General features: G+C 40.9%; 1 protein-coding gene across 4 annotated transcripts in view; it reads right to left on the reverse strand.

Annotated features, from left to right (window-relative positions):
- TRIM36 (tripartite motif containing 36) overlaps nucleotides 1–15,656 on the reverse strand; it is a 51,447-nt gene that overhangs the window by 16,871 nt on the left and 18,920 nt on the right. For 2 of the 4 annotated variants that reach the window (XM_073344730.1, XM_073344731.1), the window contains exon 2: nucleotides 11,783–12,020. In XM_073344730.1, coding sequence (XP_073200831.1) covers nucleotides 11,783–12,020 — 238 coding nt within the window. Of the gene's footprint in view, nucleotides 1–6,322; nucleotides 6,353–11,782; nucleotides 12,021–13,514; nucleotides 13,815–15,656 lie in introns of those variants that run through there. The other 2 variants (XM_073344732.1, XM_073344729.1) reach the window with 2 other exon arrangements.

Raw genomic sequence — 15,656 nt, forward strand, 5'->3', positions numbered from 1 at the left:
ATGTTCTCTCCTATAATGATAGAAGTTTCAATATAGCCAATCAATTGGATATTTTCATGGCTTCAGTTACCAGTCAAGGGGAACCCCAGCACCAAGAAGAGGTATCTGGTTTTTGGCAGGTTTAATATAGTTTCACCTAGTCTGTATTAAAGAAAATATCAGCTTACTTAGGCTTAAAGGAATTTTGCTCTACTTTTAGTCGGGGAATATAATGTATGGCATCAAATAACTGTACACAAAACCCAAGAATTCCCAGCTCCTTCTCTCAATATCTATTAGTCTTCCCTTGTTCAAAGACTGGGATAAAGTGGCTAACTTCACCAAACACAGACACACACACACAAAACCGGTTTCCATTTTGAGTCTGCAAAACCTGGAGATAGCTCAACACTCCAACAAAACCTCAGACCGGAAGTAATTAATTGATTTCATTCTTGAAGAAAGAAATAGGAGCATCAGTCAAAAGGAGGCAATTTAAATAAATTCAAAATTGACTAAACTGGCATTTAGGCATGGTGCATATCCTTTCCTCCTCCTGCCAGTAAGCTTGAAAGTGATGCTTCTGTAACTAGAGCATGGCATTACCACCCTTTTCTCAAAAATGTTTTCAAATTCTGAGAATTGTGTTGCTATGGCTCATGCAACTGTAAATTAAGGCAATTTCCTCTTTTCTTCTTATGCATATGTTGGATGCCGTACAATCAAATTCTAAGGGAGAGTGTCTCCCACCAACATAGCTTCCTCCTCTTGCAGAGGTGGAGTAATGATGCTAATGGGATAGCGTTCTCCCGACGGCATAGTACTTCTTCACCAGACGTGCAGCTGTGCTGATGTAGCGCAGTAGAGTAGACTTGCTCCGTGTCTTGTCATTTATTAAGTTCTTTTAAAGCATTTAATTCTTTTCAAGAATAACTATTTTCTAAAAGGAAATTAGATAATATCTGTATTTTGTCAGCTGCCTTAATTCAGAAAAAATTATATAGTTTCACAGAATTTTGAAAGTTTTCCTTGAGTATCAAGATTCCATTACATGCAAAGCTATCTAGCGGTGCTGATCTCTAGCTGCCCCTACCATACCAACCAAGTCAGAATTTTCTTCACAACTTCTAGCATTCTGTTATCTTTCTTTAAAGATATTCACACCAGGAACTTTTTATAACCGTTGCTTTAGGGTGAAGGAACTGTTTTTCAAAACATGTTCGGTATGGCAGGTATGTATATGCTTCAGGAAGTGAACGGCCCACATAGAGTGAGCAAGTGTGCACAAGCAGACAGTGATCTCCAATTCAGTAGGTTCTGTATTTCTGTCTAGAGAGTCTACAGAGAGATGGCCAGCTCAGATTTACGAATAAATACAACTAAACTGATTAATGTAGTTAAGGCAAACGTACAGATTTCTGGCTAAAAAGGAATCCAAAGTGTTTGGGTACTTACTTGAAGTAAATTTAATAACCCAAGCCGGATGCCCAGCAACACCTGTAACTTGGCACAGTTGAGCAACACACACATGTAATGAATGAAAACAGTACTGATTTAAAAGCCTTATTTAAATGTATGCCCAGACATACACACATAGGTTTAAATAATACACTTTCTCCAGACATTTCAAAGAGAACCTGAAAGGCCTGAGAAGGATTATTTGGCATTCAAACCATGCAGTGAAGAGCAGCCACTAAAAGTAAGATAATACTTATGTTCACTAATAAAGCAAATAAATAATGAAAAATAATGGTAGCTTGTACAAACACAGCACATGAGCAGTTTAACATGCCAGCTAAATGTGCAATGACAAAAAGCAAAATAGCAGGTGAAAGAAACATGGTGCAGTGGTCAAGTTTAAAATCAGAACAATCAAACTCTTATCCAATAGCATGCTTTTGAAGTCTGGACCAAGTGACACACAGAAGTGGGGTTAATATTTGTCTAACCCAAAAGTGAGTTAGTTGCCAACCAACTGTGGCCTTTCTTTCTGTCACCTAAAACACAAAATCAGACCATGGTAATGACTACATGCTTTACACATATACTGGCGACACCATGCCTAGAACACCACATTCAGTGGCCAGGAAATCCAAAAGATCTTAAAAAGATGTTTCATCCCTTTTTGTTAAATTTACTCCAATAATTTGATTTTTCTCAGACTCATGACTACATGGCATTTAAGCCCTCTCAAGAGGGGAATAAGAGAATTTTTGCTAGTTAAAATAGCACCATATGCTAAATAGTTTTAGATACATGAAGAATTAGCCTCATCACTACTAATGGCTGCTCTCTCCATTTTTTTTTTTAAGTCAATATAGTTGTTAAAAGGGAAGATTCTGATCAATTTACTCCATCTTTGGAACAGCAATGTGTAGTGAATAACCAGGCAGATAAATATATTATAGTTAATGAGATGGGTTCTGTTCTTCTTCCACCCTCATTCACAAAAGCAAAAGGTTAAATTTTGCAGATATACAAAAGGAAGAATATGCCTAGAATAATTTCATAAAAACACTTCAACTTTTGTGGTTACTTCTTTTAAAGCAAGCCAGAATGCTCTATGCCATCTCTTACATGTTACAAATCCAGCTTCTACCCATCAATTCTACAGATATCTCCTACTAATATTCATACACTATCAAGATTATTATTTTCTAACTCTACATTTTCAGGATCCTATACAAACAGAACCCTGCACTACTAATAAATAGCCTTACTTGTAAGTAGACAATATCCTACCAATTCACATGTCCCATGGCTAGAGTTTAACTTCTACAGATTCTCTAACTCATTAAAAAGATAAAAATATGGTTCTCTTGGCAAGCAGTTTAGGCCCCAATCCTGCCAACAATTAAGCACATGCTTATGTTTAGTAACATGAGTAGTAAGTCAAGGCATTAAAATTGCACACATTTTATCTAAATCTTTTTTAAAAATAATGTTTTCCTCTAAGAGTGTGCTATTCCACAATGTGGAATAGCATAATATATGGCACTTAAACCAAAAAAGGGATAATGCACCTTAAAAATATAAATTGCTTGTTTGTGTTTTTCAAATACAATATGATATCACCAGCATTCTGTGATTATGGTGGATATGAAGACTAAATTTGTGGAGGGGTTAAAAAGATTAAAGGATACTTTAAAGGTCAACTGGATTCAGCTACAAACTTCTTAAATGAATTGATATTTCTACCTCCCGCCCAGTTAGCATTTTTGTAAGATTCTTAGAAAAAAGTTATAAATATTGACTTTCCTTTCTTTTTAGAAAACATAACTTCACTCATATTAGGTACTGCATAAATTTAAAATCTTTCAGTTATGATTTTTGACAATGCTGCTTTTTTTTTGCAGACTTGAACTGTCTGCAAATTGATGGTGATCTCTGTTTTGATAGATCCTTCATAATTTATTCCATATCATATTTCTAAACATTTGAGTGAAATAAGTTATATTATGTTTTCCTCCAGTTTGATTTTTAGATGTGTATGTTTAATGGGACATTTGGATTCAATTCATAATTTCGTGAAATCCATTCATTTTCTCTCTTTCAACAGTACATACCCAATTTAATCTCTTACAAAAGGTGTACTATAATTTGCAAGAACAACAAATTATTTCTCCATTTTTGTGTTTACTTTGTGCATTTGACAATATTTAAATAAGTGAGTTTCAGTGCTTCCCCTGTTTGTGTGGGTCTGTCACACAGCAACAAAAAGGATTATTTAGCAAGACAGGAAAGTGCAATTGTAAAACCACAAAAATTGGCAGGGAAACTAGGGAGCAGGTTTAGTAACAAACTATATATTTTTTGTAAATTGGTTATACCTGGGGTTCACTGTGTTCCTTTAAACACTCTGAACATTTATAAAATAATACGTTGTTTGGGGGTTTTTTGGTATATAGAGAAACTAAAGCAGAGCTTGATAAGGAAACTATCTAAAAACTTGAATTCCTAAATAACAGTGTACTGTTACAAACAGCAATTTACAATTATCACTTACATGTAGTATCTTTAAGAAAGCTACAAGTGAATTTTCATAATTATAATGAGTACTTGTCAATGTTTCAGTGGCCCTGTGATGAGTGTTGGTATATCACAAGAAAAGCTACTATTACTTCCCAGCATTAATTCCACTCAACATTTTGGAAGTGACAGGAATAGTCATCTCAGTATTTGAATGTCTGAAGAAGTTGTATAACCAAAGCCCTTCTAAAACAAAAAACTACAAACAAACAAACAAACAAAAAAAGGACATACACCACCGGATATTGGTATATCATTTTGAAGTCTCCTATTTTCCTCGGCCGAGATTCATTTCCTGGGTCCCAAAACTACCTTATCAGACTGGCAAGATGGCAGCTTCCTCTTTAGTAGTTGTGTATTACATTTAAGTAGGGTTGCCACCCATGACAGTTTGGTTTTTGGCTTCTGTGTCCCGGTGCTACTGTGGGTTGCCAGGTGCCCGGTTTTCTACCGGAAAGTCTGGTCAGAAAGGGGACCTGGCAGTGTCTGGTCAGATGTGCTGACCGGACACCAAAAGTCCAGTTACCACAGGGCCGGCGGGAGGAGCACGGTCATTAACCCATGCCAGCCCCTGCTCAGCCAGGGCTACTTTCTACCTGCAGCCAGGCTCCACTATAAGGTGGGTAGAAAGCTGGCTAGATTGTCGGGCTCAACGGGTAGTGATCAATGGCTCCATGTCTAGTTGGCAGCCGGTATCAAGTGGAGTGCCCCAAGGGTCGGTCCTGGGGCCGGTTTTGTTCAATATCTTCATAAATGATCTGGAGGATGGTGTGGATTGCACTCTCAGCAAATTTGCGGATGATACTAAACTGGGAGGAGTGGTAGATACGCTGGAGGGGAGGGATAGGATACAGAAGGACCTAGACAAATTGGAGGATTGGGCCAAAAGAAATCTGATGAGGTTCAATAAGGATAAGTGCAGGGTCCTGCACTTAGGACGGAAGAACCCAATGCACAGCTACAGACTAGGGACCGAATGGCTAGGCAGCAGTTCTGCGGAAAAGGACCTAGGGGTGACAGTGGACGAGAAGCTGGTTATGAGTCAGCAGTGTGCCCTTGTTGCCAAGAAGGCCAATGGCATTTTGGGATGTATAAGTAGGGGCATAGCGAGCAGATCGAGGGACGTGATCGTTCCCCTCTATTCGACATTGGTGAGGCCTCATCTGGAGTACTGTGTCCAGTTTTGGGCCCCACACTACAAGAAGGATGTGGATAAATTGGAGAGAGTCCAGCGAAGGGCAACAAAAATGATTAGGGGTCTAGAACACATGACTTATGAGGAGAGGCTGAGGGAGCTGGGATTGTTTAGCCTGCAGAAGAGAAGAATGAGGGGAGATTTGATAGCTGCTTTCAACTACCTGAAAGGGGGTTCCAAAGAGGATGGCTCTAGACTGTTCTCAATGGTAGCAGATGACAGAACGAGGAGTAATGGTCTCAAGTTGCAGTGGGGGAGGTTTAGATTGGATATTAGGAAAAACTTTTTCATTAAGAGGGTGGTGAAACACTGGAATGCGTTACCTAGGGAGGTGGTAGAATCTCCGTCCTTAGAGGTTTTTAAGGTCAGGCTTGACAAAGCCCTGGCTGGGATGATTTAACTGGGAATTGGTCCTGCTTCGAGCAGGGGGTTGGACTAGATGACCTTCAGGGGTTCCTTCCAACCCTGATATTCTATGATTCCTTGTCAGGCTACAGCAGCTCTCATCCAAGCCCAGTAGCAGAGAGAGCCCAGCTGGAAGGGGAAGTAGTGGAGCAGGGGGCGGGACCTCGGGAGTCCAGTTACCAGCCATTAGAAGGTGGAAACCCTATATATAAGAAACCTTTAAAAAACTGTTTAGTTATTCACTCTTCTTTGTGATGGATTACAAATTTATATTGCCATTATCTTCCCTTTAAAGAAAGGATTATAACTGACCATAATTTATAGTAGATAGAAGATCAATACATTAAGTAGTATTTTTACTTCCAGTAATACCTATCAGTTTTACTGGAACCTGGTTTTGTAGCCTCTGGGGAAATGATTCCTTAGGAAAACAAAAACAATAGACAGAAATTTTTGGATGGTATAACTACAGAAATTAAGAGCAACACTGACAAAAAAAATATTCTACAGGTTTTAGTCCAGTTGACCTTTAGATTAATTGCAGAACAGAATTAAAAGTTTTTCAGACAGAAATTTTCCATAACTTTGGTCAAGTCCACAAAAGTTTAGCCGATGGACATTGATATTTAAAAACTATATGCTAACCAATTCTATTTAAATTAAGATCTAAATACTACACTATCTACAGCCATACAAGAAGTGAAGCATTTCTACCTCTCCACCCAAAAGACCTCCGCTGTGTGGCTGTGAACAATGAACAGAAAGCTGTTTTTAGAAACAAAAAATAAAGTCAACATTGGTTTACAAAAGATAAAGCAGCAAATATCTTTTCTTCTGCACTGTAGTTGCCAGGTGCCCAGGTTGCCAGGTGAAATTAAAAAATGTTTAATTTCCTAATATGCATAAATGGGAAGAAAAGCAAAAATCAAGCTCTCTTTTACTGTATTTCAGAATCATTCATCATCATTTACACAGCACTGGAACTTTAAACACTTTATAGGATTTTTGTAATATAATGGCATTACACTTAAATTATAAGACACTCATTAAATCATTATAAATTCTCCAATCCATAAAATTAAGGCCAGATTTTTTTAAAGTAAGCATTTGTGTACAGTTTAAGTTAGAGGATAAACCATTTACCAATTTCAGTCATTTTTGGCATTATTACAGCAAACAGCATTTCTAAAAAGCAAGTTGTGCAGATAATAGCTCCATAACAGATCAATTTGCTTTTGGTACTTAAAGAGTTAGAAGGTCAAGACAGCAACTAGTTTTTACTACTTCATATTAATTTAATTATCTATTAATTATGACTATGCCATTGTGACAAAGTTCCTGCTCTACCTTGGTGGGTCTTGCGCTTATTAGCGGATTTGCTTGCCTTGGAGCTTCACAGCAGCCCTCAGCTTGGCCGTTTTTCTGAACCCACAGTCCAGGTCGACTCCTCCCGTGTCTGACCAGCAGTTGGAAGGATTTGGGGGGAACCCGGGCCAGCCCTCTACTCCGGGTTCCAGCCCAGGGCCCTGTGGACTGCAGCTGTCTAGAGTGCCTCCTGGAACAGCTGTGTGACAGCTACAACTCCCTGGGCTACTTCCCCATAGCCTCCTCCCAATACCTTCTTTATCCTCACCATAGGACCTTCCTCCTGGTGTGTGATAATGCTTGTACACCTCAATCCTCCAACAGTCTGCGTTCTCAGCTCCTAGTGCCTCTTGCTCCCAGCTCCTCACACACACACCACAAACTGAAGTGAGCTCCTTTTTAAAACCCAGCTGCCCGGATTAGCCTGCCTTAATTGATTCTAGCAGCTTCTGGATTGGCTGAAGGTGTTCTAATCAGCTTATCTTAATTGTCTCCAGAAGGTTCCTGATTGTTCTGGAACCTTCCCTGTTACTTTACCCAGGGAAAAGGGACCTACTTAGCCTGAGGCTAATATATCTGACTTCTATTACTCTCCTATAGCCATCTAGCCTGACCCTGTCACAGCCATATATATAGGCTTGGCAGAATTTGTTTTTTTATAGAATGGAGAAGGGTAACTAGTGGTGTTCCCCAAGGGTCAGTCTTAGGACCAATCCTATTCAACCTATTCCTAAATGATCTGGAGAAAGGGGTAAACAGTGAGGTGGCAAAGTTTGCAGATGATATTAAACTGCTCAAGATAGTTAAGACCAAAGCAGATTCTGAAGAACTTCAAAAAGATCTCATAAAACTAAGTGATTGGGCAACAAAATGGCAAATGAAATTTAAGGTGAATAAATGTAAAGTAATGCACACTGGAAAAAAATAACCCCAACTATACATACAATGTGATGGGGGCTAATTTAGCTATAACTAATCAGGAAAGAGATCTCCGAGTCATCGTGAATAGTTCTCTGAAGACGTCCACGCAGCGTGCAGCGGCAGTCAAAAAGCAAACAGGATGTTAGGAATCATTAAAAGAGGGATAGAGAATAAGATGGAGAATATCTTATTGCCCTTATATAAATCCATGGTACGCCCACATCTTGAATACTGCATACAGATGTGGTCTCCTCATCTCAAAAAAGATATGCTGGCCTTAGAAAAGATTCAGAGAAGGGCAGCTAAAATGATTAGGGGTTTGGAACGGGTCCCGTGAGAGGAGAAATTAAAGAGGCTAGGAATTTTCAGCTTGGAAAAGAGGAGACTAAGGGGGAATATGAGAGAGGTATATAAAATCATGAGTGGTGTGGAGAAAGTGAATAAGGAAAAGTTATTTACTTGTTCCCATAATATAAGAACTAGGGGCCACCAAATGAAATTAATGGACAGCAGGTTTAAAACAAATAAAAGGAAGTTCTTCTTCACTCAGCGCACAGTCAACCTGTGGAACTCCTTGCCTGAGGAGGTTGTGAAGGCTAGGACTATAACAGGGTTTAAAAGAGAACTGGATAAATTCCTGGAGGTTAAGTCCATTAATGGCTATTAGCCAGGATGGGTAAGGAATGGTGTCCCTAGCCTCTGTTTGTCAGAGGGTGGATGGAGATGGATGGCAAGAGAGAGATCACTTGATCATTACCTGTTCAGTTCACTCAGTCTGGGGCACCTGGCATTGGCCACTTTCAGTAGACAGGATACTGGGCTGGACAGACCTTTGGTCTGACCCAGTATGGCCGTTCTTATGTTTATGTTATTTTTGAGCATTTTCTTATTTTTATTTATTTAAATTTTCACAGTTGCAGGAAATTATGGGGGAGGGTCAGACAATTATTTAGTGACAGTAGATGCTGAGATTTTAAAAAGTTAAAATTTAAAGCTTTAACTCACATTATCAACATCATATGTCAAAATATACAAATAGCCTTATGTCAAACTCTAGTAAGTTCTCAGGCAGTATTTTTCTTACTTTGCTTATCTTTCAATTTCTATTATTGCTCATGAAAATGTTTTTTTGTTGCTTTGTATATGCATGATGAAATTTATTGGTAAGTTAATAAATCTTCATATAGGTTATTATAGGACTGGCTACAAGTGTTGTCCTTGGTGTGAGATCCAAGGCTCAATTAACCTGGGACCAGGAATTAATGTTGCTGTGATTCTTGGTCTTAAAGACCATCCATCATGGAAATACACTCACTCACCAGGGTGACAAAACAGACTGCAGTATCCGGGGGACTCTCTGTGAATCTGTTTAAGGCTGTTAATGTGCCTGAAGAGTTTGCACATGGTACAGTTGGTTGGGGAAATCTAAATTTAGAACTCACAACCAATTTAGGGTTTGTGTCCTGTTTTTTCAAGTCTGCCCTGAGCTTGGTTCTCATGCTCTTGGACCACCGTTCGGAGCATTACAAAGTCAATGGGAGTTTTGCATATAAATTAGCATTTTGTACCAAGTACTCTGAAAAATCAGTTCTAGGCATCTCATATTGGGCACCCTAAATTACTTGTCACTTTTTTACACTTTTTACAAAACTACAATCTCTGTATTTCCAATCTTTCATATGTAAAATGGGAATGAAAATACCATCTCACTTCAGAAGTGTTGTAAAGATTAATTAATATTTGTAAATAACTAAAATGCTTTTAAAGAACTAAGGTACTATGATGAGAGTACCACAGAAAATGTTCCAGAAGAAATTAATAATTCTGTGTTCAGTGCAGAGTTTGGATAGCATGTGGCAAATAGTGCATGGGGTTATATACTGAATAAACTACCCATTCAATGAACACTGTTCATCCTGCACATTGAACAAGGCAGGCATCTTATGGATAAAATAGTATGTGGTCATGTAATTACAGACAGTATCATAGTACATGTGCACAAGGGGGCCCAATGAAGGTTGTATGGTCAACACTGCATTCTGCCATTTCTTATCTTCCACATGCTTGATTTTGCAACCCAAGTGTTCTTTTAACAAGTTTGTTTTTGTTTGTGTTTGGTGTGGATGAAATAGTACACAAAATGTGAAGATGGTAATTTACTGTATTGCTATAACAAAACAGGATTATACTGCACTTCAGTGGCTAGCAATGTCTCACTGAAGGCAATTTTCAACAAATCTACAGTGAACACAATGAGGTACTATAATTCACATGTCCCTGCAAAACAAGCACCAAGGAACATCTCTGAGACTAAATATCTTAGACACTTCCCGGGCGACAGCAAGCCAAAACATAAAATATTAGAGGGTAATCTCAGACTAGGATTTTTTTAATTAGCGAATCCAGGTGTGCATCATATTGCTCAAACTCCACCCTTTTTGGGGGTGGGGCAGGAAAGAGGACACAAAGAGGTATAACTAGCCATAGTCCCAATTTAAGTGTTCTTTAAAAGATGATGGTGATGTAAGTTTCTGCTCTTGAGAAATGAAAGACAAGAAATTAACATTGCTAAAACCTGAGATGCAAGTTTCAGGATTTATCTACACATGAAAGTTATTCAATAATAAGGTAGGGCTTGAATTTAAAGGGAATCCACTTTGGAAGGGGATTAAGCTAACTCAAGAAAACACACTCCGATTCCAAAATAAGAGTGTCCACACACAGAGTTATTCCAAAGCGATAGCTATTCCAGAATAGCTGAAGTGTAGCCAAGCCTTGAGCCTTTTTTGTTAAGTGTTACATAGAGTAGCTTTACACTTATTTAAATTTACATTTAATAAGGTATTTCTTTCACTTAATATCTATCAATATTTAATTAATTGAACAATAAGGTTAAGGTAAGTATCTTCAAGATAAAGTCAGACATGAAATAACAGAGAAACCCGAAATTAAGCATTCCTTGATACTTTACACAGAGAACTCTGGTTCAATCTTCTTGCAAAGCTGTCTGCTTGAAGAGTTCTGATATCACATATGGAAAGTAACCTACTAATATGCCTTAGTGAAATGAATGAAGCAAACATACATAAGAATGGCCATACCGGGTCAGACCAAAGGTCCATCCAGCCCAGTATCCTATCTACTGAAAGCGGCCAATGCTAGGTGCCCCAGAGGGAGTGAACCTAACAGGTAATGATCAAGTGATCTCTCTCCTGCCATCCATCTCCATCCACCCTCTGACAAACATTCCTTACCCATCCTGGCTAATAGCCATTAATGGACTTAACCTCCAGGAATTTATCCAGTTCTATTTTAAACCCTGTTATAGTCCTAGCCTTCACAACCTCCTCAGGCAAGGAGTTCCACAGGTTGACTGTGCTCTAGGTGAAGAAGAACTTCCTTTTATTATTATTTTTGAAGGAGATATATAGTTTAGAAAGGCTGCACCAAAGACTCCAAACGAAACCTAAGCCACCAGACTGCGAGCAGCATAAAGCCTGGAGACCAACCCAAACAAAAAAAAAAAAAAAAAGGCGTTTTCTAAAGATGCCTGAGATTATGTCACATTAAACAGCCATAGTGACTAGGGTAACTTAGCATCAGAAAAATAATAGCTATGAACCAATTTACAGGATACTGTTTTTAAAAAACAATTTTATATATGTTCACTAGAGTAACAACTTTACAATAGGACATTCCCATGTCCAATATTTTTTGGTGCGTGCTGTAAACAAAGACCAAAAACTAAACCATTCTGAAGTTATTCACGTGACAACATTCAACATTAAAAGTATCAAGATGAAAACCTTTACTCAGGCAAAGACCATTCATATTAAATCAGTCTTCTACATGAAATTCCCAGAGCACACACAATATTCTAGCACATACCTGATCTATTAAGCCTGTCAATTCTATCCAAACTAGGAGAATGGATTCGAATACGAGGGCTACTTTGATTGGAGGACTCAGAGCCTAGATCAGTGAAAGAGTCTTCAAGTGTGAAGAAGAGAATTTCTTTTACACATTTGTGACAGATACTGTGCTGACAAGGGAGGATCAGTGGATGGGTAAATAACTCCTTGCATGATGGGCAGATGAGCTCTCGTTCAATATTCTTAATGGTAACCTTGAAAAGAGAGAGGTGAGGAGGAAAACAAAATTAAGACAAGATCAGAAGCTGAGCCAGTAAGGCTCACATTATATACAAACATTCAAAACTACCTTTACATCTTACATCAGAAAAAGAACGTGGCTTCAAAAATATAAGCACAACAAAGCTAAGGCTTGCATCTCAGGCCCTCCAGTAAAAATGAGAAGTCTACTGTAAAAACAAAGCAGAGTTGGTTTTTTTAAATTAATCATGAAGTTCCCGTCTGTTGGCTTTGAAGTTCATCTTCTAAAAGGGCCAAAAAGTCTGTAATACCAGATTCCCCATCTACATTGCTAACACCACAAATTAAAATTTAAAGGCTTGAAACTAATTTCTTTCACCACATGTACTGTGTTTATTATCCAAAGGGAGTGCAAAGAGTAAATATAGTAAGCAAAAGTGAAACTGTCTAGAGTCAATTTCAACTCTTTTTAGTTCTACTTCTCCTGCTTTACACAATAATCTGCATAAGAGCTGTAAATGACATTTTTTAAAAAATGAAAAATTTAACAATCCTGAAAACATGAGGTTTTGCATGGGGCTTTTTTTTAAAAAAAAGTAAAAGCCATGTATTTATGCTTTAACTACCTGAAAGTATCACTTTACTATAAATAATTGTTAATCAATTGCATTATTCAGTTCATTTCAGAATATTTGGTTACAAAAACTTCTTCCCTGAGAAAGATCCAAGTTCTCAATAAGTAGCTCTGGATAAACTGTTCCTCTCACATCTACTTAAGCTTGCTTTTCTCTAGCGTGCATTCAATAGTTGGGGTTTACTCTTCTTCCAAGTCCCTGACAATCACGAAGAACACACGAAAGCACATTGTTTCTAAGGCGGCGGCGGGGGAGCGAGAAGATTCCTGTCCCAATTACCGTCCAGTCAAAGTAAATTATAGCCTGGTTGACTGAATTAGGAGAAACGCTCTGCAACGCCCTAGGAAGAGCGCTTTGTGAACTGGGTGGGGTGGGGGAAAGGAGAGAGCTTGGCTGCTAAAGAATCAGTGAGTAATGGGCCACCTTTCTTCGCTCCCCCAAAACAAAGGCTTCCCCTGCCACACCCCCACGGGGGATTTCTGGAGGGCGCTCTCCAGGCAGGGCTGTCAGACGGGAGCGAGGCCCGGCGGCCCTGACAGCTCCTCCCGGGGGCAGGGTCCCGGCGGAGAACTGCAGCAGGATGAGTGTGCAGAAAGCCCGCAATCCACGCGCCCAGGTTTCCGGGGAGCAGCGCCGCCGCCGCCTGCAGCTCTCGGGCTGGGTGCGGCGGGGCAGCCGCTGCAGTTCCAGGCACACTGGAGTGGGGGGGGGGGGGGGCTGAGCGGTGTTAAAGGCAGAAAGTTTGGGGCGTCCACGAGCCCCGCGGGCTGCGGGAATCTCCCGCCTTCACCGCGCCCGGGCACCCACCGTCCGCCCCGGCCCCGAGCCCCACCCCGAGCCGGCAGCCAGGGCCGCCAGACGCCCCGCACTCACAGCGGGCTCCAGCCGATCGCCCTCCATCCTGGAGCCGCCTGGGCGAGGGCTGTCCTGCGGGCGAGGGCGGAGAGCGGGGCCGCAGGAGGCGGCGGCTGCTGCGGGCTCCCAGACAGTGCAGCAGCTGCCCGCTGGCCGGGGCGGGGCGGCCTGGCAACGGCGCCCACCGCACAATGAGGGGCGGGGCGACACCTGGCACCTTTGTCCGGGAGGAGGAAGCGCGGCCCTCGCCTCACCCAAGCCGCCCCCAGCCGAGAGGAGGGCAAGGGGCAGCGCGGCGGGCCGGGGAGCCTGGGCTGGGGGGGCGGGGCGGCAGGGACCGGCCCCAGTGCCGCGCCCCGCAAGGCAGGCGGAGGGCAGGAGAATCTCTGCTTCACCCTGCCTCCGACACACACACCCCCCCCCCTGCAGGAGACTGAGCCTAGACTGGCTTCCCTTAAAATCCATCCTGGGTGACGGATTTTCCCCCTCCTCCCCCTGTAAATGAGAGACTTGGCAGTGGACAAACTCTAGCAACAAGGGAAGAAGTTAGAGGTGATCAACGGGTTGTTAAAAAGAATGACAAGTCACACTGGAAGGGGTGGTACAGATCGGGCGACCAGACAGCAAATGTGAAAAATCCAGCCGAGCTGGTAATAGGAGCCTATATAAGAAAAAGGCCCATAAATCGGGACTGTGCCTATAAAATCGGGACATCTGGTCACCCTAGGCACAGAATGGGACAGTCACACCTGAATATCCCAACCTCTCTGTTTACTCTGGAGTATTTGTTTTCAGTGGAGGTGGGGGAAGGGTTAAGTATTTTTCAGATATAACAATACAAACTTTAAATGTTAGTTAATGGCAGTATCAACTATTTAGATATTAACATACTCCTTGTGTACACTACAATAAAGTACCTAAATCTGTGACTGTGCACACAGTTAGAAAACCCTTAATACTACCTTATGCCAGGAGGAAAAGTAAACAACATCTCCCATCTACATTTTAAAACACTTTGTGTTTCAGTGCCAAATGGTCCAGGTGGTGGTAGCAGGCTTGCAGATTTGCCAAGGTTGCAAAAGCTCCAGCTGGTGCAAAAATGCAGCTGCCTAGTACTTGTATAGTTTATGCTGCCAGGAGCACATCCAGCCTGCACTCCAGTACCTCCCTCCTACTGCACCACCCTTGCCTGTTCAAGGCTTTGATCATAATCTTTAGAGCCAGGAATGGATCAGATTCCAGCTGCATTATTAGAGTACACAGGTAACACTATCAAAAGTGCCTAAATCACTTTTGAAATCTAGCTTTAGGAATCTAAATATCAATCTCACTCTTGAAAATGGGATTTATGCACTTCCAAAAGTTTTTCTCAACATCTCTATTTATGAACCATCAAGACAACAGCACTTCTCTGGGGCAATGCAGATCATAAAACTGAGGGGAAATACATGTGAGTGTTGGAGACAAGGTAAATAGAACTTGTCTACATGGGAAATTGACCGGGTTAGCTCCCCATGTGGACACACTTATTCCAGTGTAAGAATGTCCACACACAGAGAGCTATTCTGGAATAGATAAAAACAATGAGGAGTCCAGTGGCAGATTTATTTGGTCATAAACTTTCGTGGGTAAAAAAACCCCACTTCTTCAGATGCATGGAGTGAAAATTACAGGTGCAGGCATAAATATACTGAAACATGAAGAGACAGGAGTTATCTTACAAGTGGAGAACCAGTGTTAACAAGGCCAATTCAGTCAGGGTGGATGTGTTCCACTCCCAATAATTGATGAGGAGGTGTCAATACCAAGAGAGGGAAAATTGCTTTTGTAGTGAGCCAGCCACTCCCAGTCCCTATTCAAGCCCAAATTAATGGTATTAAATTTGCAAATGAATTGTAGCTCTGCAGTTTCTATTTGAAGCATTCTTAAAAATACAATACCTACCTGGGGAAGTGAGGAAACAGATTGACAGAGCGAGACAGGTACCCAGAAGTCACCTACTACAGGACAGACCCAACAAGGAAAACAACACCAGCACTGGCCATCACGTACAGCCCCCAGCTAAAACCTCTCCAGCACATCATCAACGATCTACAACCTATCCTGGAAAATGATCCCCTACTCTCACAGGCCTTGGGAGGCAGGCCAATCCTCGCTTAC

The sequence above is a fragment of the Lepidochelys kempii genome, chromosome 5, assembly GCF_965140265.1.
Source record: "Lepidochelys kempii isolate rLepKem1 chromosome 5, rLepKem1.hap2, whole genome shotgun sequence".
Classification (NCBI taxonomy): domain Eukaryota; kingdom Metazoa; phylum Chordata; order Testudines; family Cheloniidae; genus Lepidochelys; species Lepidochelys kempii.